Here is a 23,537-nt window from a genome sequence, read left to right on the forward strand (position 1 = left end):
ACTTGTTTGCATTCATTTTTCTTATTTGTTCTTGATTAATTCTTTTATGATATTTGGTTTTACATTTATTTGTACATGACTTACCTTCAGGTAATTTCAAAATTAGTTTCTGAATTTATTTGTTAAGTCAAGAAATGAATCTAAATGCTTTATTACACGCATGATTGTATGATTACACCAAAATATGTGACCAGATCAGGAAGAAATAGCTCCTTAAGGAAACCACTGTATGTTTTTAGTTACAGCCTACATTGAATATTGGGAGTCATATACAGCTAATTTGGACAAATATAGATATGTAGAAGTAGAAGTTAATTGTCAACTAATTATTGATGTTACTTGATGTTAAAGTATCCTGAAACACTTGTAACTGGTCAAAGAAAAAACCTTACACAATGGCTTGCACAAAGAGTTTTAATGAACCACTCCTGAAGAGACACACCTTGAGGAGATTAGGTGTTCACAAAGGTCACGGATACACCCATTTAATGAACAAATGTGTTTAGTGCGAGCCGTTTGAATAAAAAATGATATCGTTGTCTACGGAGTACCACAGATAGCCATCATGATCTTCTCATAATCTCCACTTGTTTCTTTCTGTAAAAACATTAAAAACAAGCCACTCGTGAAACCCAGTTCAAAAGCTTTTGAGATTACCCATGAGTTGCTTAGACTCATGTTAGCATCAAAGTAGTTGTTTAGAGCTTTTTCCAAATGACTCACCAGAATGGCCTCCTGAAGGGTTTTGCCATACATCTTCTTGTATTCTTGAATGATTTTCAGCAGGTCGATTTCTGAACGGCTCACGATGACTCGTGTCAGTACGTCAGTGTTGGTTCCTAGCCCCTGTAAAGCAAATTCAGATTCCAGTTTAACTTATTGTATAATGTGACTGAATGCTGTTGGCAGCTATTTTTGTCAGTATGTTAATTTGTTAATGTTAGCGCTTGTACCAAAGAAAACTCTAAACAACTCAAACTTTGTTACGCAATTATAATGTTATTAGTTAAAATGCAAAATCGGACCTATTCTGGAATTATTTGTGAACATGCTATTTTTTTTATTGACAACCTGATGTCCTCAAGGCCAGAAAAGCGCTATTTAAAAATACAAAAGTATTCTACATTTTAATGAAACCTTTAATGAATTACTCTGTAACTTCACCTTCATAGCCAGGTGGAGCTTTTCTGCAAAGTAGGCCGGTTTGTTCCAAGCAGCCTTCACTAAAACACGAAAAAAGACAGCAAGGACATTATTAATGCAAAAACAAGCAAACAAACAAATAAATTATAGTTATTATTAACTGAAATTCTAAATAATAACAGCTAAAAAATTTATTTAAACAACATTTCATATTTTTTTTAGATATAAATCTCAAATATTTGTACCCAACCCACGTTTTCGTGTGCGAGAATGAAACCAAAATGCAAATCTTGAAAAACCGGCCTGTCATTTTAACAAGCTTTGATAGAACTTCCTTCATTCAATAAGGCCGCTGAAGCGTTTAAAATGACTAGTTTCCCTTTCACACACCTACAAAGAGACACACAGACTGAAATGAAGTCTTATATATGTACCCAGGGTCGTCAGGCAGTCTTCAAAGCTCCCATGCAGTTCACCCTCAAGATCTTTGATTAAACCGTCTTTGCTCAGTTGGCAATAACATTGTAAAACTGTAGATTTCAAACAACAGCGTTAGCACTAAACTACAATCAAAAGTCATGTCATGGCAATCATCTAAGAGGAATTCTTAGACGTACTCTTGCACAACTGAGCTTCACTCCTGTTTGTGAGGATGTCAATCAGAACAGAGCAAACGGTGCCAATCCGATTCTTTCCTGCTTGAAAAAGAGCCTGAAACAACAACATCGCAAAGTCAGAGACAGTCTGTATTTACAGTGTTTGCTTTTATAGTGTGTATTACATGGCTTTCTGCAAAACACGATTACGCTGGGTCATGCAGTGAGGGGTCTGCAAAACGCTTTTTTGTTATTCTGTGGTTTACTTGTTTTTCAGCTAATGGTATCATTTGACTTAGCTTCAATAATGTACGGTAAAACTGTCAATGTGACTGGAACCCTAAGTTAAAACGTGAAAGCGTAGTACGTCAGGGTCGAGATTTATTTTGCAATAATGCCCACCTTAATTCATTGGCCGTAGCGTAAGTAAAGAACCTTTACCTTTGCATCACTATTAGCGGCGCCTTCGTCAACGTTACGGTCTTCGCTCCTGGTAGCCTGAAGTTATTAGATACAGCAATATGTCTTTATATATACAATGCACTTAACATACTATTGTCACCGAACCTTGTTATTTATTTACCTTGCAAAGAGCAAGCAGTATAGTCTCGAGATCTCCGCTGACTTCACTTTTAATATTTTCCTCCAGAAGCTCTCCATACACTGAACAACAGAACGTGGTTATCAGCTACCTCCGCGTTAAGTAAGAACACGCGCAGTGTGCATTTAAATGTGTTACCTTCTTTGTAAGTAGTCTTCAGTGCTGAAATCTCCTTGTTTGATCTGGTCCCCAGAATTTCATTTAAGACAGCTTCGTTTGTCCCAAGATTCTGATTACCAATGACATTCTAGTATTATAAATTCATTTTAAACAATATATTGCAACAAGAACAGACAGAAGTTGTACCTTCATGGCTTTTTTCATCTGAAAGGCATCATACTCAGTAGGAGTCATCAGCAAGGCCAGGACCACTTCCTCAAAATCTGACTTCAGGGCCTTTTTCAGTGCGTCTGCCAGAGGCTGATGATTAATAATAAAACACAAGCTATTAGTACAAACTGACACAAAATAATATCATAAACAGGTCATGCTGTTTAAAGGAAAACAACAACAATATCTTATCTGTGTTTCTTAACGTGGACCCACAGATATTGTAAATGACTGAAATATGCAATAAACATGAATTTAACAAAATTAGATGTAAACATATAACTGATAAACTAAGATGAAACATAGTGATTTTGAAGAAAAAACTGTAAATTCAAAGCAAATTTGAAATTCAATGCAGGGAATTCTGGGAATGCCTAAAAGGTTTTTACTGTAGCATTTTCACAGTTTTTTTTCTGTTAAAATCACAGCCATTTTTTACAGTGCATGCTTACTTTTCCTGTACTCTGCTGATAAGCCCCTTTGATCTTTTGTCGTTGTTCATTGGTCCTCTTTGCTAGCACCTCCACGATAGCGGCTTCATCCACACCTTTATGACAGGAAATCAAAAGCAAATCTTTCACATGAGCAGCTGTTTACAGAGTAATACTGCTGGATCTGGTTAGCAATGGGCAATTGCACATGAGTGCACTTGATTCCTTGTGCATAATCACAGAGACATTAGGACAAGCATAGAAGCATAATATATTGAGCAAAAATAGACAGTCGGTCTGCTCCTCATGCTATGATGTAATTGGTGGAGTGTGTCCTTAAAACATGCAATAACACAGAACAATAGTTTTTTAACTTCTACTTGAGTTTCAACGCCAGGAACATAAATGCATGTAAAGCGTGTTTAACTTTGCATTTTACCTTTGGTCTCAATGGCTTTCTTTAATTTTGCAGCATCATTCTGGGCATTGAAACTGGGATCAGCCTTGATTGTTCCAAAGTATCCCGTCTCAAAAGGAGCAGGTTTAAAACTCTGAGATGAAACATATTACAACATAAGTATATGTTTCTTTTGCTTGAGTTAGTCACTTCCTACAGGAGGCTCATCGTTTTGAATGCTATGAGATGTATTTACCGACCTCGTCTTTATTAGCATGCTGGAATAATTTTTGGAAAAAATCCATCTTGGGAGCTTTGAAGATGCTATAAAGATCAAAGCGAACGAATAAGTTATTGCAAACATTGTGCAAATTGTCATATCAATTTCAGTCACTTCCTTAGCATTACAGTATAGCATTGTGAATTGTTGGAAATATTAATTAGGCCAAGCTCTGTAAGACACGCAGTGAAATGCATTTACAAATACAACTCACCTGTTCTTCTGCGAAGTCCGTAAAAGCTGAAATAAGGTAGGTGATTTCAAGAACAGTACCTGTCTTTTTATTCCTTACACACACCCACTGAAAAAAAAATTGGGCTTGGTAAAGGGGTTAGACCAGGTTGTTCTGGTTGTACCTGTCTAAGACTTGTGATAATCTGTCATTTAATGTATTTGCTGCATTCACCCCCAGTTGTAGTCAATACCTAATATGAAACAAATCTTACACTGAACCTTAGTTTAAGAACCAGTTCTAACTAGTTGTTTATTAGCATGCATATTGACAGTTTTTTAATACATACAGTTTTAAACCCATATTGATGCCTTATTTTGCACGACCATATTTTAGATCCTTCATCATAACTACACTTAATCTTACCTAAACTACTTTAATAACTGTTATTAAGCAGCAAATTAGGAATTTCAGGCAAAAATTGTAAGAATTAGTTAATAGTGAAAATTGCTTACAAATGAAACGACATTGTTGCAAGATGCAGACGCTTTAAACAACAGTTTATTCATTTTTGAATTTGTCTCTTTGATTATGAGAATAGACACAATAGATGAGGTCAAGTCAGTGCTCACAGTTCTCACATGCTGTCACATGCTAAAGAAATCAATATGTTCTTCACAATGTAACATATGCACACAATTTACAAAGTGGTTTACAATAATACTAATATATAGTTGCCATGTAATTGTTATAAATACTTGAATTATCACTAAGACAGTGTGGCAAGTGGTAGCTAGGGATATTATACTGACATTCACATATTGACATTTGTTTCATATTTATATGAAAAAGCTTAACAGTTGAGTTGTAAAAAAATGAGTAGTTATTATAATAATGAATCTCCAGATGTGTAAGAGATGGATTACTGAGTTCCACAGAGAGTCAGCAGAATCTTCTCATAATCTCCACTTGTTTCCTTCTGTAAAACCAGAAAAGGGGTGAATATAGAAGTTAACTTGACTTGAATTTGTTGGAAGTTGACTAGATCATGAAAAGCGACCATTTCATTTCATAATGGATGTGAAGCAAATGGGCTCATTTTTAATTCGTGTTAGCATCAAGCTAGTTGTTTAGAGCTTTTCAAATGACTCACCAGAATGTCTTCCTGAAGGGTTTTGCCATACATCCTCTTATATTCTTGAGTGATTTTCAGCAGGTCGATTTCTGAACGGCTCACGATGATGCGAGTCAGTGTATTAGTATTGGTTCCTAACCCCTAGAAATCCACATTACAGAAAAAATAAAGGTTAAAAATATCAAAAGCATATGCGGCACTCACAGTGCACAACTACAAGGGCGTACTGAAAATCATTCCATAAATTCCTTTGCAGCTTTACCTTCATAGCCAGGTGGAGTTTTTCTGCAAAGAGGGCAGGTTTGTTCCAAGCAGACTTCACTAAACGTGGAAAATAAGAATGTTATTAGGTCTGTATGTTCGAAAAATAAAACTGTTATGAGCACACAAATGGAAGATATGACTTCATTTTGCATTATTTAGTATTACTAATGTATTTTTGTACATATCTTTATGTGATAAGGGTTTGTGTGATGATGTTGACTAGACCCACCCTTGACATGCAGAGCTGGAAAAACAAGCTTCCTAAAAGCTTTGCTTTGAACAGTCTTTCGATCACTGAAGCATTTAACTTGTCTAGAACCTCTCGCACACACCCACAGGCACACACAGACTAGACTAAACTAAAGATTTGTTTCCGGTAACACTTTATTTTGATGGTCTCTTATGAACATTCTGATGACAATAAGTAACTTTGCACCTACATGTCAACTAACTCTCATAAGTAGACTGTCTGATTATTATCTGATAACTCTTTATTGTGATGATCTCCCAACAGACATTCTACTGACTGTAGGTAACTTTTAAAGAACATGGCAACTTCTAACCATATTCTAACCAACTTCTAACCAATTCTAACCATAACCATACCAGTCTGCTAATACTCTACTAACATTCTAATAATGAAAGTTAGTTGACATGTGGGTGCAAATGACCTCATGTCAACAAAATATTTATAAGGGACCATCAATATGAAGTGAAACCTTGTTTCCTTACCCAGGGTCATCAGACAGTCCTCAAGGTCTCCATGCAGCTCACTCTCCAGCGCTTTGGCCAAACCTTGCTTGCTGTAATTGCCATAATACTGGAAAACTGCAAACACATTTTAAATTGCACTATTGGTGTCTAAAAATATAGTCAACTCTCTGTAAAAAAAAATCATATATCCATCATTTGTTTTCTGCCATAGATGTTTCTCCACTTACTCTTGCACAACTGAGCTTCACTTCTGGATGTGAGCACATCAATCAGCACAGAGCAAACAGTACCAACCCGATTCTCTCCTGCTTCAAACAGAGCCTGTGTAAAGACAGTGAATGCATTTACACACACACCAGCTTGTTGGCATTTACGTAACCTTACACATTTGTGAGTTTTTACAAATTACAATGCATGCTTCGTTCCACTTTATAGTATGTGGATGGGTTTAGACTAATACATTGCCAACAGTGCTAAATAAACTTGCACAATATATTTCTGTAAGTAATTAGTAGTAAATGTAGTAAAATATTACATACAGTAGGATCTGGGATTATTAGAAGAAATTGTATCGTGCATTATATTGCTTGGAGAGACAGTAGAAATTATCTGAAATACTATGTCACATCTGTAAGAAATAGGACAACTTACTGTTGTTTATTAACCATGTCTAGTGTTTCAACCATAAAAACATGTCAGTAAAGAAGCTTGTGAACAATACGCCACATAATGTCACATTTACCTTACGAAAGATATTCATTCTACATGAATCAATAGTCAGCTAAAAAAACAATTCTAGAGAAGAGAATTGGGATAAATATGTAAATTAAACATTCGTTATATTTGACTTAACTTGTCTTCATTTTTTAGTGTATGTTTGAAAATATAAAAAACTCATCTAGGCAGTTTGTCCGGTTTCACCAAAACTGCCCCAGATAATCATCAGAGAAAGCTTTCTGATATACCAAACCATTGGTTCTATCCAAACTTGGTATGTGTTACGACCTGAGGGCACATACGTAGTCTCGCACAGCACCCCTAGCTATATTTAGTATTTGTAGCTATTGCTGCATTAATGAATTCTCGACCATAACTGCAGTACAATGTGTTGGCATAGTTGTGCCTGGTCATAGCTTTAGTTAGTGCAACAGGTGTTCATATTCATCGGAAAGCTAAACATACCTAAGCCCAGTATAGGAGATACATCCAACTTTTCCTCATGTCCGTCCTCTTTGTACTAAGCATTACAGTAACTGGCAGTTAAAGCACATCTATATAAGACAAGCAAGACTATATCAGCTATTTAGCTTCATCAGCTAAATATTGGGGTGCCTCAGGGTTCTGTGTTTGGCACCCTCTTCTTTTATTATGCACCTTTATCTCAATGCTGCAGCTTTTACTATCACTGATAAATGTAGTCCCTGTAGCTTTCCACATGGCAGCTAAGTTAGCTAAGAACCCTGTTGTAACGTATAAAGCACTTGTTAAACCAGAAAGTCCTCCACTGTCAACATCTCAACAACCGCCCAGTCATAAACATTCCCACTGTTCAACATAAAAAAACCCTACCTGAATGAATAAAACAAATTGCTTATGATGTAGGCTATAGTCAGTCTTAAGACTACTGCTAGATTATATTATACTCTACAGATTATATAGAATGCAGTGGTGCTTTTAGCCTTATCAAACCTTTACTTTGCTTTTTTAAATGTAACTTCCAGGGTCAAAAAATATGTCCTGACAAGGACTTTATTTTAAAATCTCAGGGTCAAATAAATCTCAGCAAATCAAGTCGTGCATTATTCCTCCCCATAATTAAAATTTTGTCATTAATCACTTACCCCCATATTTTTCCAAACGCATAAAATCCAAAATATTTCCTCTTCAGAACACAATTTAAAATATTTGATGAAAACTAGAAAGGCTGGTGACTGTCCCCTTGACTGCCAAACAATTGCCACTGTCAAGCTGCAGAGAAGTAGTTCATTAGTGCTTATGAAGCTACAAGAAAAAACTTTGTATGGAAAATAACTAAATAATGAGTTTATCCAAAGTTTAGGCACCATAACGTCACCGTAGTGCCATTTTGGACCGTTTCGGTTGAACAACAATCAACGTGTTAGACGCAATGGAAAGATGTACAAATCAAAGCATAAATACATGTACAAGACATATCTGTCCTTTGTGTCTAACACAGAACTGTGTACGTTGATTGCGTACACCGGAAGCTGACCAAAATCTTTAAATAAAGCCATTACTTTTGTTTTCTTTCCGTACAAAAAAGCATTCTCGTAGCTCCATAATATTCCGGTTGAACCACTGATGGCAGATAGAGCACTCAGACAACGTCTTTCATACTTTTCATACTTTCATACTTGACTTTGGCAATCGTTCGGTAGTCAATGGGGCAGTTACAAGCCTCCCAGTTTTCAAAAAAAATTCTTAAATTCTGTTCCGAAGATGAACAAGGCTTTTACAAGTGACACGGGAGTAAGTGATTAATGACAAAATACTAATTTTGGGGTGGAGTAACTCTTAAAGGCGCTCTGTCCAAACATGGTCCTGGAAAGTCTGTGTTCTGAACTCCCGCCTTAATTAAACACACCTGAAACAGCTAATCAAGCTCTTACTAGGCATGTTAGAAACTTCCAGGCAGGTGTGTTGAGGCAAGTTGGAGCTAAACTCTGCAGGACGCCGGCCCTCCAAAACCGAGTTTGGACAGCCCTGCTTTAAGGAATAAAGGTGACACTAGCAACAGCAAAAACAAAACAAAACTATAAAAACTGTTGTCTCCTTTGTATACTTATATGTTTATACTATCCAAAGATGCCATGATGCTGAAGCAATGCTGATGTGAAACAACTAATTTATAAGGACTGTACATTAGGCTACTTTTAACTTTTAACACAAATGGCAGCTGTGCACTTTTAAATAAAATATATGTATTTATTATATATTTATTTTGTGCAATTTTTTTTCTAAAAGTTAGTTCTCAATATTCAGTAATAACCTATACTCAATATTAACTTATTGTATTGTAACAATATTAAATGGTGTATAGATATTTATGAAAGCAATATCACACTTGCAATCATGTTGTTGCACTGTTTAAAACAACACTGACTTGTCCACCCTTTGCTTTCCATAAGAATGTGTTTTTTAATGGGTCTAGCTTCCAGTTTCATCCGCGTCTGGCTTAATTCTGCATTGAAGAATAATGCAAATAGCTTGTGTTTTCAGAAATAAATGGGGTACTTCCAGATGCCTACCAACCAAACCAAATTTAAACACTATAATTAATCAAATAGTTCAGTTGTTCAGTGTTAGAATGTCTCACATTACCTTTGCATCGCTCTTTGCAAGCCCATCGTCAATATTATAGTCTTCACTCCTGGTAGCCTGTTATAGGACATATATTCAGTACACATACATTATTTAGATTTCTTATGGTGTAACATAAATATACTAAGCAGCATCACTTTTGTACCTTGCAAAGAGCAAGCAGGGCAGTCTCAAGATTCCCACTAACTTCACTTTTAATTTGTTCGTCCAGCAGTTCTCCATAGGCTTTAAAACAAAAAGAGGTTAGCAGGCACACACGCTCAACGGCATTCATCAAGTACATGTGTGTTTCTACCTTCTTTGAAAGCAGTTTTCATCAGTGTAATCTCCTTGTTCGATCTGGTCCCTAGAATTTCACTTAAGACAGCTTCCTTTGTCCCAAGACCCTACATATAAATGCACTTTTTTTTAACTGTTGAAATCTTTAAATGAAACATTGGATGGATGTGCGAACTGTCTTACGTTTTAAAATATTTCAATATTAACTGTCATGGTTTAAAAAAACACTATAATACACAAGACTACAACAAAAAAAGCAAAAACAGAAAAAAGGCAGATTCAACAGACCTTCATGGCTCTTTTCATCTCGAAGGCGTCATACTCAGGGGGTGTCATCAGCAAGGCCAGGACCACGTCCTCAAAATTTGACTTCAAAGCTTTTTTTAGCGCATCTGCCAGAGGCTGAGCACAAAAATAAAAACAACATATACTGAGCAGCTGTCAGATTTTGATATTTGTATTTTGATTTGGTCTTTAAAGCAAAACTAAATATGTGGCCCTGTGACTTAAGAGTGGCACCTGCTGGTAAAATGCTGTAAATGTAGACTAGATCCGCTCATGACTATTGAAAGAACGTCAAAAAAATTGTTTAATCGTACTGTAGTTCATAAACTATTACAATTATTATTAATATTTTATGATGACATCATGCTTGAGTCAACAGTTATATTTAAATCGCAAATGACTGAGAATTATGATTAGACGAGTTCTGGACATCCTCTGTCTATTCCTCCAATCTCGTATTTACATGCCAGACCATCTTTAAGCATTTAAACAGGTCAGAGACAAACATTGTTGAATATAAAGATGCTTACTTTTCCTGTACTCTGCCGATAAGCTTCCTTGATCTGTTGTCTTTGTTTATTGGTCCTCTTTGCCAGCACCTCCACGATAGCGGCTTCATCCACACCTTCATGAGAGAAAAGCAGAAGAAAGTGAACGCATGTTATGATCAAACTAATTCCGGTGGGTTAAAATGAGCCACATAACTCATTGTGCATAGATAATACAACTAGAAGTGTGTATTGAGGGTATGTATTTAATATAAGGCTGATTCATGAGACAAGGGACACGTTATAATTCTTTTTTAAACATTTAAATCGATCAAACATGGCCAAGAGAATGCAATTAAAACAAAATGTGCAATCTGAGTCAAATGTTGTATATTAAACATTTAAACATACCAGTAAACCTTATTGTATCTGACGGTATTGATACACACTAGGTAACACATATCGAACAATTAAAAGAATACATGTACAAAATATATTTGTATGATATGTGTGAATATAATATATGTATGCATGTTATAAATGAAGAAAAATCTGTAGTACATAGACATTTATTTTCTCATGTAGCCGGTTTGGTGTAGCTATGACATCATGTAGTTCTAGGAATGGATTCTAGAAAGGGTTTCCAGGTACTGCAGGGGTGTGTCTTTCTAAACATCACAAATAACTTATATGTATATGAACACTCTTTTTCATACTTTGTTGAAAGATTAAAATACAAACAGACATTTATGTCTTTATGGCTGCATTTATCTTGATTTCTACACTGAAAAATATGAGTAAACACGCATTTACCTTTGGTTTCAATGGCTTTCTTCAATTTAGCAGCATCATTTTCAGCATTAAAATTCGGATCAGACTTTACTGTTCCAAAATATGCTGTTTCTGCTGAGCCACCTTTACAACCCTGTGATGAAACATATCATAAACCCACTTAATGTCAAACCACGGTAATACTGAGGCGTACTTCAACACATTCAGATCATTGGTCATCACATATACTCTATACTTACCCTGCTGCTGTCATCATCAGTAATCTTGTTGAACAATTTCCTAAATAATGCCATCCTTTAAAACTTTTGAAAAAGCTGTGAGAAGTAACAAAAAAACGCTTACATACATAAATGCTAGGTTGTGTCTTTTCATTAATAATATGTTTGCAAGGTTTTGATTCAGTGTCTAATGTTTCTATAGAGCTTTGTTAAAATATGCTACCGATGACACATTTAATATGATATCTCACCTGTTCCCCTGTCTGTGAGAGCCGCTGTGAAATGGGTAATTTCAGAAACATAACCAGGCCTTTTATTCTTTAGGCACATGCAAAAAAAAAAAAAAATGGCTGGAAGGTTGGACCAGGTTGTTCTGGTTGTACCTGTCTTTACTCATTTAACGTGTTTCCTGCACCAACCTTAAACTGTAGAATTATTGGTTTGTGCAAGATAAACTGCCATACAAAATGAAATATAAGCAAAAAACATATTTTTAAACTGTGCTTAAGACTTGCTTCTATTCTATTGTATTAATGCACAGTTAGTTCTATCATCATAAAATTCAATCATCATCTAGTCATCTATTCATTGTTTTTTTTTTTCTTTTTTGCTGTGAAAGGCAAAAGGAAATGAATGCAGATGTACGTCCTTTTGTGCTCCACAGAGGAGAGAAAATTGCCGGAATTACATAAAGGGTGAGGAAACGACATTTTGGGTGAACCGTCCCTCCGAGGTCACTCCTGACTAGGTTTTTCACACGCTACAGATGTTGAGTCAAAGCTTTGAGAGCGAATTCAGGTGACATTACAGACTCTAAAACATGAAAAAGTAATGTTACGTAACTAGGTTCAGGGTTTGTGCCATGCACTTGAAAGATACATGCGGGAAATGTTGAGAACCAGTTTGGGCACTTGAAGAGTGATTCACGTATCACTGTGTAATGTAATCCAGTTTTCACTGTGCTCAGCTGTCACTGAAGTAATAAGAAAATGACTAAAAAAACTTCTTAGATTTCTGATTTATTATAAAACTTGAAACAAAATAGACAGTGATTGTACTGTAACTGTAGTTTGCTAATAAAGCAGTTATATGCGGTGGTATTATACACATGCATTGAACACATAACACATACAGTAGGCCCAAAGAGAATTTAAACACTTAAGACACAATCAAAAATACAACTCACTGCATTAAAAGACACAAATATCCAAGCAAAATCTTTTATTTAAATGATAAAACAATCTATATACTGTTCAAACTTAAGACAAAAAATATTGTACTCTTTGTATGTCCAGCATTAGTGGAAGTGACTGAGTGTCCAAATTCACTTTGGGGCCACTGCATGTATATGATATATGCAATTTACTGCAAAGGAATGTATGATAATTATTATGCTATCTCCAAGTATCTTCATCTTTAAATATTCATTTATATAATGAAACAAACCAGTGTTTACATAAATTATAGAGTGCGTAGTTCAACAGAGCACATAATATGAATAGATCACACATTACTGCCGTCTAGGCGGTGGCCCTTGACCCCTGCCTGCCCCTGGTTGGCCAGGTAGAGGTCCAGGTCCCCTGGGGCCTGGTGCTCGAGTGACAGGCCCCCTGGCGTTAGGATTAGCTGACGCGAGGGACACGTCTTTCTGCAGATGCACACCAGCTGTGCCTGGTTTCACTTTTGGAGATTTTCCACCTTGGTCGTGTCTTTTTTCTAGGAAAGAAACATGGAATGGAACGAGAGGTGAAATTTTAATCTAAAGCATCCGCTTCTCAAGATTTACTGTATTTTTGGATAATTTACATGCTTTTTAAAAAATATTCAAAAACATACGACATATAATTACACTATACTGTTCAAAGTTTACTGTCGGTAAGATTTGAAATATTTTAGCTTTATCTTATGCTCAGGCTGCATTTACTACATAAAAATGCAGTAAAAACAGTAATATTGTTTAAACGTTACAACCATTTAAAGCATTTTCTATTTTAATACTTTTTTTAAATGCAATTTATTCCAGTGATGACAAAGCAGATTACTTCAGTTTTAAGTGTATAATATATGTGTGCGTACTTTGCATATTTCTTATGTATATACAAACACACACACACACATGCATGTACATTATAAAAAAGTTTATGTTTATATATTAAATATTTTTATAAATAATATAAAGAATCAAATTTATTTTAAACTTTTGAACAGTACCAGTGAAAGTTAAACTTGTATTTTTAAACTTGTAATATTACCAGTTACACTTATATTAATGCTACCAAATGCAAAAGTAGAATTGGTCAGAAACAACATTCTATGCAATGCAAACCTGCACTTTTCTCTGGAGGAGCAGGGTGCACAAGAGAGCGATTTGGAAGTAGATCCTCCAGGTCCTTCATCACCTGGTTAGTGCTGTCTTTGTTGTTCCGTCTGTTCTTTTCCTCATCTCTTGCCTAGAAATGAATGTTAGAAGCACAAACTTGGCTAAAATCGTAACTCTCTGCCAGCTAAGTATGTAGTGCATCTGAACAAAAACAATACTAACCATCTGCATTTTCTTTTTTAGCTCCATGTTGGAGTTCTTATAGGCCTCTGACACAGAATTCAGGTAGTAAATGGCCAGACTGTAAGAAATACAAGAGAGAAAGGTAAGAGATCTACCTTATATCATGTGATTAGAATAAAAAATCTATGATTTCCTTACACCATCAGAAGAACTGCTGGTATAATGAGTCCAGGGTTTGCTACATAGCTAAAGAGCGTCCCCATAAAAGCAGGTAGATCCAGATCAATGGTCTCCATAATGACGTCAAACATTCGCTCTTTCCCACTGTCACGATGAGGACGAGTACAATAATAACAAAAAGTTGATTAGAGGTTTTATAGCATTATAACATGCATGTGTTTTTGTGCATATGTGAGCAGCTGATACCTGAAGGGTCCACAGTCAAAGGAGGGAGGCAAAGACATGATGGTGTAAACCACAGGCAGGAGACTCAAGAAAAGGATGAGCAGTAACAGGCCCATGTAGAAGTTATTGGATTTGGAAGCTTTAAAGACCCTCTCATGTGGGACATTACAGGCCATTACAGCCCAACATTGATAGTACATGGAGGTCAGGAGTCGCAGTACATTGATACCCACCAGACCGGGAGCATAGAATGCCCCCATCCTGACAAAACACATAAAAACAGCTTGATATCTACAGGTGCAAATAAGAATGATGTATTATTCTAAAGAAGATGTGGTATTAAAAATGTCTTTCGCAAGGAGTTACAAAAAGCTTTAAAGCCTTTACAGTAGCCCTGTTATAAACTGGTATGCTGCTAGAGTCTACATTAAGCCTTGGAAATGACTTGAAATCTCTACATAGGTGGTAACTCTCTTACTGTTCCCTCAAATGTGCCACCCATTTTTAATTTTAAGTCTAACGATAATCGTTAATAGTTTATTGCTATTAAAGAATAGTTTTATATTGACATCTTACATTATACAACACAAATATACATTTTAATAATATTTTTAATGACGTATACAATGTAAATGTATGTTCTAATGGTTTATACTAGCTTGAATCCGAGATTGGCTGAAGAATGTTCTAAATAAATATAGTAATCAATATGAAAAGGACAATGTTTTGCCATAAAATTATGTTGTATTATGGACGGAAAGCCCTATCTCTCCCACTCTCTCGCTTTCAAATATGCTGCAAAACTTATTTCTTGGTGAGAGAAAGGAGCTTCATGCAATTTTAAGAGGAAAGCCTGCCTACATAAAGAATGTGAAGAGAGACGCAAATACAGTAACATACGCGCTAATGTTGTTGGCGATACTCTGACTTTTATCCCTAACATCATCTTAAAAACAACTTGACTTCTCACAAGCGAGATAACAACACTTTTGAGAGATGTGCAGACCCTGAGGTACTTCACTCTCTGAGATAGTGTTCTCTCTCTCTCTCTCTCTCTCTCTCAAACACACACACACACACAAATTAGGTATTAACTACATTAATTATTTTGTTACCGATGGCTCAAGCTTCTGTTACTAGGTCTAAAATGATGTTCTGGAATTAACAACGCAGATGTTGGATGAAATGCAGAAGAAATAATTCTACTCACAATAGCGTTTTAAGTGCAAAAACCAGACAGATACCTTGAAATATATAATATGATTGATGTCTTAAGGTGTGGCAACCATAGTATAAGTGGAATCATTTATTAGAAAAAAATAATGCAAAATAATAAAAAGGTGACACCTCGGGTGTGCATTATTTTCCCTTCGTCAATTGTTCCTTACGTATACACCGTCAAATTTGAAAATAATCAAGTCAAGTCAAGTCATTGATCAGCCAAGAAGCCAAAACTCGTGAATCAATGAGTAAAATATGGGTTAATTTTATTTTTTGAGTGGACTATTCCTTTAAGCTAACATAAGATTGGCTGCAACAAGAACGTGATACAACTGATCAGCGAAATGTGGCTGTTATCTGATTGGCTTGAGTGGAGTAGCTGTGCTCAGCCAACTATGCAATAACTGACTTTTCATTTTCACTGATACCATTGTTTAAATTTTATGTTTTGCTGTTTGTGCACTTGTTCCTACCAGATCATTCCTTGGTTAAACACCAAACCAAGCACGTTGCCACTTATATCAAATTCACCATAGGAGGGCTAAGAATGAAAAAGACTGTTAGTTATCAAAACAGTTTAGATTGTTGGTGATGTTCTTATGTATTGCACTCACCCAGCCAGCTTCCAGATCCCAACACCAGCAGTAGTTCAAGAAACGCACAATCAGCGCTCTCAGGAAGTCACCAATGAGGATGGTCAGATAAGTCACTTGTATATCTGATACAGTCAGCTTCACAAACTCCTAGTGGTAGATTGTGAACGGTTTGAAGTAAATGCTTTAATTATGACCAAATGTACAAAGTCAAGTTTAGATCTTATCACTTAAACGCAATAAAATCTATATGATTTCTGCTGGAGGAGCTAGATGAACACAAGATATAAATACATTTTTTTTTATATAAATAAAAATGATTGATTGATTGACAAGACACATTACTATTCCCACTGTAGTTTCCCAGCATGGGCCTCTGATGACATCACCAGGATTGATAGGAGGTGGAGTGCCTGTGTCATTAGGGTTGTTGGCTGAGTAGTTGGCGTAATACTCCTTCATGAACCAAATGCTGGCATTTTTTATTGATTCCTCCTCTTCAAGCTTGAAGCCAAAAAAGTGTTGTTCACTTAAAAACCACTGATTTCCAAATAAGATTGGAAAGTAAACACTGCTAGCATAAGATAACTTACTTTCGCATTGACCTCATCAAATAGAGCCAGCAAAAATGTGTAGAGGTTGCCAAGGAAGAGTGCAAATATACGCCCAAGCTGCCACTTGAGAGCTATACGTGGATGGTATTCCTCCAGCTCAGCAATAGTTTCAAAGAGCATTGGACCCACCAGACCCAACAGTGACATGATGATCTCCAGCTGAGGTACAATGTTATTGTTATTACGTAATTAACTGCTCTTCTGTCTATCTTGTTGGAAAATTATGAATACGGTGTTTATATTTACCTCATTCTTCTCATACCATGAGAGGTTGTCCATGTTGGCAAACTCTTGGGAACGTTTGACCACAAAGTAGATGAGATATCCACTTCCTCCCAGGGTACAGGTGATGAGAAAGTTGGCTAGGACACGTAGGAATCTCCTTAAATGAATGTTCTCATCCTTTTGGTTCTCCTGTTCATCCACAATGGACTCCTGCAGACAGCATTAGAGTTTCCAAACTGAGAAGAATTTATGAATGGGTATGATGGAGCTACACACCACGTATGAGCATTTATATAAACCATATCAATTGATCTGGCCAGAGGATTCATCGAACCAGTGGCAGATATGTGGTCTTACAGAGAGTTGATCTCCTCAAGTGTCTGAAAGGACAACCAGACCATGAAACAAAAACCGCAGTGGCCAGCACACACACATCGACACCTATCCAAGCACTTTAACGCATACACACAATCACATACTTTGAAGCTGGTGGTGATGGAGGCGTATTTATTGTCGGCTGTCTCAGCATTTCCAATAAGATAATCCCAGCTGGTGAACATCTTCCAGGCAAAGGTGAACTCATTGTCTTCTCCATCCCCTCCCCCTACATCTGCGTTTTTAGCCATCCTAACAGCGAGAGTGGACTTTATTCAACACTTGTAGAGAATCCATTCTCGCCGGCAGGATAACAGAAGCGCAATTTCTAATTGCAGTCAAAATAGCACAGTCATGTTTGGCAATATACTATAATACACTACTGCTGTGGTGAACACATTTTTTGAATAACTGAAGAAAAGGTGAAGTGTCAATCATTAAAATATCTAATGACCTATTTAAAATTAATTATTTGCTTAACATCTTACCCTCTGACATGACCAGTGTCATAAGTTTGGAAGATGACATGCAAACCTTTGAATCCTTATTAGTAGAGAAATTAACTTTACAGTTAATGTGTCTTTTAAGTCAGCAGTTCTCAAAGTGCGTAGTCTGTTTTCACAAAATACTTTTGGTTTCCCTGGCAAAGCTATCTGACTTTACAGTTAAACCATCTTAGAATCACAGACAAAACACTCTATTCTATCTGTACAACCTTCTGTTATTCAGTAAGAACTAACAACAATCATACTCTTTCAAATACATTTTTGTATAGGCATTGATAGTCACAGTCACATGAACTTCTCAAGAACATTTCATGTCATTGCTACAACATCTAGCAATGAATGAAAAAGGGACTCACGTTCTGATCACAACCATGAGGCTATACCCGAAGGTCCCAATGCCCACCAGGAGGTAAGACAGAGGGAGGCGAAACTTCAGGAAGCCAATGGTTCTCTGGTTATTATAGTACCCATAAAAAAGTACTGAGTACTTGCAGTAACCCTGTCAAAGAGAAGGCATCAGAGAGCGTTATTGATAACCACATATTTATATTAAGTTAATAAGAAAAGTGAAAGGCACTATGTAATCCTTTAATTCCCTCACACATTTCTCATATGTACAGAGGGTATTGAATTTAAACTTGTAAACTAATTTACACTAAACTGAAATATTTCAGAAAAGCAGCCTATAAATTATTCTGGTGTAGTATTCTTACTTTAAAATATACATGTGTAACAGAAATTATGCTGCATATTTTAAAACAACATGTAAAAAACACTGTAAACATTAAGGTATTTTAAGTAAAAAAAAGACTTCAAAGTCTTCATTTATAGTAAGTGGACTAACCAAACATTGACTAAAAGATTTTTCGGTTATATTTTAAGGACCATTTCTCACTATTAACTAGTTGCTTATATAGTTAACAATTAACCTATTTCCTGAACTTAACAACTTCCTTTAATAACTACTCTTATTTACTGAGGGAAATTTCTAAATGAATAATGTTTTTCAGTTTACCTTTAACTCAAATTGTTATAAATCTAGGAAAAGTGAATGTTTTCACCAGTGGTCTCAGGGTTGTGTGTAATGCATATGTTATGGTCTTACATTGAAATCTGTGAGAACAGAATAGTCCATAGCAGTGTCTTGTTCTTCTGTAGGCACAGTTTTCCGAGGAATGGACCCATATGGAAGTCCCATGAGAACCTTGTGGAAAATCATGTGTTGATTGAATAATTCACCAAAAAACACAAAGAACTTTACACTGTTGCTTCTGGCCATTACCATACAAGTCCATACAAGTCCTAATCCATCCACTGTCCTCTCTCGACATATTTGTTTAGTTTTGGACTGTTTTCAGATGTAAACTTGACCTGTGCATATTTCTAACCAGATTTAGACGAGATCAAACACTGGATAAAGCGATATTATGACTTTTAGTTTTATTACAAATACACAGCTTTTGCTTCCATAGATGTTAATAGACAGACTGTTGTGCTGACTATTTCTGGAGATTTTTATCAACTGACGGCACCCATTCACTCCAGTGAAGTAATGCTAAATGTTTCCATTTCTGTTCTAATGAAGAAAGAAACACATATACATATGGCCTAAAGTTAAGCAAATTTGAGGAAAGTAGTACAATACATTTCTTTAAGGGTAGAAATAAAGTTAGAAGATACTTTACTGTTCTCTTTACTGTAAAAATGCAATTTCATTATTAGTGTATAAGTGCAACATATCTGATTATACTGTACACTGACCTCTGGTATCACAACCAGGCCAAAGGTTAAGCTGAAGAGGACCAAGTTCATGCCGTACATCCAACGGAGGAAAATAAAGTATGAAGCAACAGAGGAGCCAAAGTGACCTGCAAAGGGATGCAACACCGCCAGGGCTCTCAATAAGGAACACGTGAACACCTCTTTCTTGGTCACAGGTAACATTCAAGCAAAGATATATGGTTTCATTTCTAATTCAGTACAGGTGTATATGCGTTCCGCTCGGGGGGGAAAAATCATCAGGACTTACTCTCAACTTCCTTTATTTTCCGCTCCCATGGGATGCAAGCCGTCCTAAAATTTTCAAAATCTCTTTGAAACTTTATCCATTTCTGTATGTTAAAACACAAAGCATGCAGTGAAGATTAGTAAGCTGCAAGCTGATTGCCTATTACATTTTTCAAGAACCTGCTGGCATCCGTCCATGCAAATGTTGCTTCACGAAGCTCGCACTGTGGTGGTTCATATGTGTTTGCTAAAGTATCTACACAGTGTTTTAACCAATTAATATACTTTAGTAACTACACATAGTTCTGTGTGATTGCTAAACAAAGCTTCTCTGTCCATCCGTTCTATATATCAAGCTCGGATCTTTCTTAAAATATGTTTTTGATTTCAGGAATTGCAATAGTGATGTTTCAAGGTAAATCTGTGATTGTCATATTCCTACCTTCATCATCATGACTTTGTAGGCATAGAGTTTCCTGCCTTTCCCTTTTCCCAAAGCACCTTCAAATTTATCCACAAACTGCTGAGCCTCTCTATAGACACAAATAGAATTAGAAATTAGAATAGAAATAGAATTATGAGAAAGGGATTAACTAAATAGTCCTTGAAGCGGACTGATGAAGACAATATTCCAGCTAAAATACACAATGTAGAAACATGTGATGTAAAACAGATCAGTCATATAGGCCTATTAAATATTAAACACACTAAACCCCATAAAGCATAAACATTTGACTTTAATATATGTTCAATACTGTATGACTTTCTTTTGTCTGGAGAACATAAAAGAAGGTCTTTTAGGAAATGTTCTAGATATAAAGTTCTTTGGTTTCCAGATTTCTTTTAATTACCTGTGTTTTGAAACATTTTTGTGTGTGTGGATTAATAAATGAATAAAATCAGATCTTCATTAAAATGTTTCTTTTATACATTTATTTAGCAGTAATTGTTTTAGAAAAACATGCTGTATTGTGAATTTAGTCCTGGCTACAACTTTAAATGCAATTTTTTATATCTTTTTTTTTGCATGAGTTTCCTCAGTACTTGAGGACTTTCAGCCGTCTTCTCATCCGCCAGGGCTTGTTCCTGATGTTTGCTATCAGTTTTTTCTTCTCCTCCACCTCCTCCATCAGTTTGGCCATTTCTCCTTCAGACATGGACTCCTCCTCTTCGTCTGATTTGGAATCATCACCACTAAGACAGAACATGAGGGGAAAGAGGGCTTCTACAGTTCATTGTTACATTTAATAATACATTTTAATAAACAACATTTTCAGAGTTATACTTAAAAAAAAATTAAATACAGAAATATTTTATGAAGACAAAAATTATGAATGAGATAAAGAAACACTGGTGATAACTCTTTAATTTAATATGTTCTTGTTGCACGTAACATGTATTTATTATAGTGATAATTAGTGTTGTCAAACAATTAATTGCAATGAACTGTATCCAAAATAAAATATATAATTTACATAATACAGGTATATGTGCAAATTGAGCATACATGCTCAAATATACACAGTACATATTTAGAAAATATTTACATGTATTTATATGTACATATTTATATTCTATATATATATATATATATATATATATATATATATATATATATATATATATATATATATATATATATATATATTATAGGAATATAAATATGTACATGGAAATACATTGAAATATGTTCAAAATATATACTGTGTATTTATATATACATTATATACATTACATTATAAATATATTGTATAAACAAAAACTTGTATTTTGAATGATTAATCATGAATATTCATTTGACCATGTAATAACATTTGATTTGCACATTTATAACATTTGACCTTAACCTAAACGTAAAGCAATTCATGATATGAAACAGGAACACGTTAAAATACGATTAATGAAAACCAAGACTATGTTTTTGTTGTTTGTTTCCAGCATACCCATGACTTGTGGCGTCCCCTTCATTGTGTAAATGACAATATTTGAGCATACATTGTTAAACGTATGTTTTTATTTTTTTATTTTTTTGCAAAATCTATGCTTTTAAAATGGAGATTAACGACATTAAAGCCTAACAAGCACTATGTCTGTGTCTAGAGCGTATGGGGAGACATAGTATTAAAAATGCAATGGGTTTGAATAGTTAAAATGATACTGTTGCGGTCACCGAGACAGGTCGGTCATAGTCGATCATATATTTTCTACCAAATCAAACCACATTTAGAAAGAATATTAAAACGTGATATATAAATGAGATCTGAAAAACGCTATATTCTAACAGACAGTAAAAAAAGAAGTTTAAGTAGGCCTATCTATAACAGAAGCTTTTAATGATCTCTTGGTAGAGGTGTTGCGAGCAGTTCATTATCAGTAAACTATCTGATTCTATCACGTGATCATTTGTGTCAGAATACCTGCTGTTCTTTTTCTTCTTTTCATCTTTGTCGCTGTCTTTGTCATTGTCTTTGTCTTTTCCTTTGCCCTTGCCATCCTTCTGCTTTTTGTTTCCGCCTCTCCTGTTTTTTCTCCCGGACTTCTCATTTTCCCCATCTCGCCCACTCTCACGTACTTTTCCTCTTCTCCTATTCCCAGCACATCTCCTCTGTGGAATATCGTCATCGCTGTCTTCTTCATCAACCTGCGCCGCTTTCTTTTTATTGGCCGCCCGGCGACCCCTTGGAGGTTCATCATCCTCATCTTCGTCCTCACTGGCGGCTGCTTTGCCCCTCTTACCGGCTGCTGGTTTTTTAGCGCCCTTGCCTTTTGCTTTCTTGTCCTCTGAGTGAAAGATGGAACAACTGTATTTTCACAAAAGCACAGCGTGCATAAAAACGAGACATTTTTACCGAGTAACCCTGATAAACGAACAGATCTGTAGTAAAATCTTCACAATAAGCTAGTGTTCTAGCTCTTTTTTAGATGTTTGCACCACCAATTATCAACAAAAATTTGATGAAACTACAGAAAACAAATCAGTGAAGTCTTTTTTTCTTACCTTCAGCGCTCTCTGCATCTCCATCAATATCTATTCCCACTATAAAAAAAAATATATAAGTGACCGAGTACACAATGTAAACAGTTTAAACTGATTTGAAAAGCGGGTATAACTCACCGTCTTCCAGTTTTCTCGATGTATCACTTTTCTTCGGCATTTCTCTGCCCTTCTAAACTCGTTTAGTCTCTGAATTTCTTTACTTGCACCTGTGGTCTAACAAATTACTGCACAGGTGTGCAGCTGCTCTCCAGTAACTGACTCCCCGTTGCCATAGCAACACCTCACGTGTGTAATAGCGACTGATATTACTATATTAATATGAACTGGAACGGTTTGTCTAGACGATTTGAGTTCAACTTAAGCTTTTAAGACAAAAACAGCCGTATTTAAGACAGGACTGGATCCCAAATGAAATAAAAAGAGAAATGAAAAAAAAAAGAAAAATGAGCTGAGAACTTACAGGAAGTATAACTATATTATCGTCCCTCGGATGAGCAATTCGAATTCCATCCGTGTTTTAATGTTCCGATCACAAAGCATTCTGGATGGCACGCTGCATCCGTTTAAACTGTTCGATGCACTCTCACTCATTGAGACACATGACACCTAATGCTGCTGTCACA

At 35.8% G+C, this 23,537-nt stretch overlaps 2 protein-coding genes across 2 annotated transcripts in view; both read right to left on the minus strand.

Annotated features, from left to right (window-relative positions):
* Positions 1-400: 400 nt before the first annotated feature.
* On the minus strand, positions 401-11,786 carry LOC122345102 (annexin A6-like). Its single transcript, XM_043238935.1, has 27 exons — positions 11,719-11,786; positions 11,489-11,563; positions 11,271-11,382; positions 10,500-10,594; positions 9,973-10,086; positions 9,701-9,791; positions 9,551-9,630; positions 9,406-9,462; positions 6,291-6,384; positions 6,082-6,177; positions 5,348-5,406; positions 5,104-5,226; positions 4,876-4,929; positions 4,709-4,757; positions 3,993-4,065; positions 3,759-3,822; positions 3,541-3,652; positions 3,123-3,217; positions 2,647-2,760; positions 2,479-2,569; positions 2,323-2,402; positions 2,181-2,237; positions 1,761-1,854; positions 1,578-1,673; positions 1,165-1,223; positions 724-846; positions 401-597 (listed from the first exon to the last, which is right to left on the minus strand). Exons 2-27 carry the CDS (start codon positions 11,540-11,542, stop codon positions 541-543), a joined length of 2,193 nt encoding a protein of 730 aa, XP_043094870.1. The 5' UTR covers positions 11,543-11,563; positions 11,719-11,786; the 3' UTR covers positions 401-540.
* A 745-nt stretch (positions 11,787-12,531) lies between these two features.
* Positions 12,532-23,537, minus strand: part of tmc2a (transmembrane channel-like 2a) — an 11,841-nt gene continuing 835 nt past the window's right edge. Inside the window, exons 1-20 of the mRNA XM_043239462.1 lie at positions 23,032-23,537; positions 22,915-22,953; positions 22,334-22,697; positions 20,961-21,110; positions 20,359-20,449; positions 19,939-20,020; positions 19,671-19,777; positions 19,015-19,113; positions 18,266-18,408; positions 17,508-17,655; positions 17,050-17,238; positions 16,783-16,962; positions 16,535-16,693; positions 16,211-16,339; positions 16,070-16,137; positions 14,397-14,636; positions 14,169-14,294; positions 14,010-14,088; positions 13,794-13,917; positions 12,532-13,183 (exon numbers count right to left, since the gene is read on the minus strand). The exon at positions 23,032-23,537 is cut by the window's right edge and continues 835 nt beyond it. Of these exons, the coding sequence (XP_043095397.1) occupies positions 12,978-13,183; positions 13,794-13,917; positions 14,010-14,088; positions 14,169-14,294; positions 14,397-14,636; positions 16,070-16,137; positions 16,211-16,339; positions 16,535-16,693; positions 16,783-16,962; positions 17,050-17,238; positions 17,508-17,655; positions 18,266-18,408; positions 19,015-19,113; positions 19,671-19,777; positions 19,939-20,020; positions 20,359-20,449; positions 20,961-21,110; positions 22,334-22,697; positions 22,915-22,953; positions 23,032-23,071 (2,763 nt within the window). The 5' untranslated portion in view covers positions 23,072-23,537 and the 3' untranslated portion in view covers positions 12,532-12,977. The remainder of the gene's footprint in view (positions 13,184-13,793; positions 13,918-14,009; positions 14,089-14,168; positions 14,295-14,396; positions 14,637-16,069; positions 16,138-16,210; positions 16,340-16,534; positions 16,694-16,782; positions 16,963-17,049; positions 17,239-17,507; positions 17,656-18,265; positions 18,409-19,014; positions 19,114-19,670; positions 19,778-19,938; positions 20,021-20,358; positions 20,450-20,960; positions 21,111-22,333; positions 22,698-22,914; positions 22,954-23,031) is intronic.

The sequence above is a fragment of the Puntigrus tetrazona genome, chromosome 5 (genome assembly GCF_018831695.1).
Source record: "Puntigrus tetrazona isolate hp1 chromosome 5, ASM1883169v1, whole genome shotgun sequence".
Classification (NCBI taxonomy): Eukaryota; Metazoa; Chordata; class Actinopteri; order Cypriniformes; family Cyprinidae; genus Puntigrus; species Puntigrus tetrazona.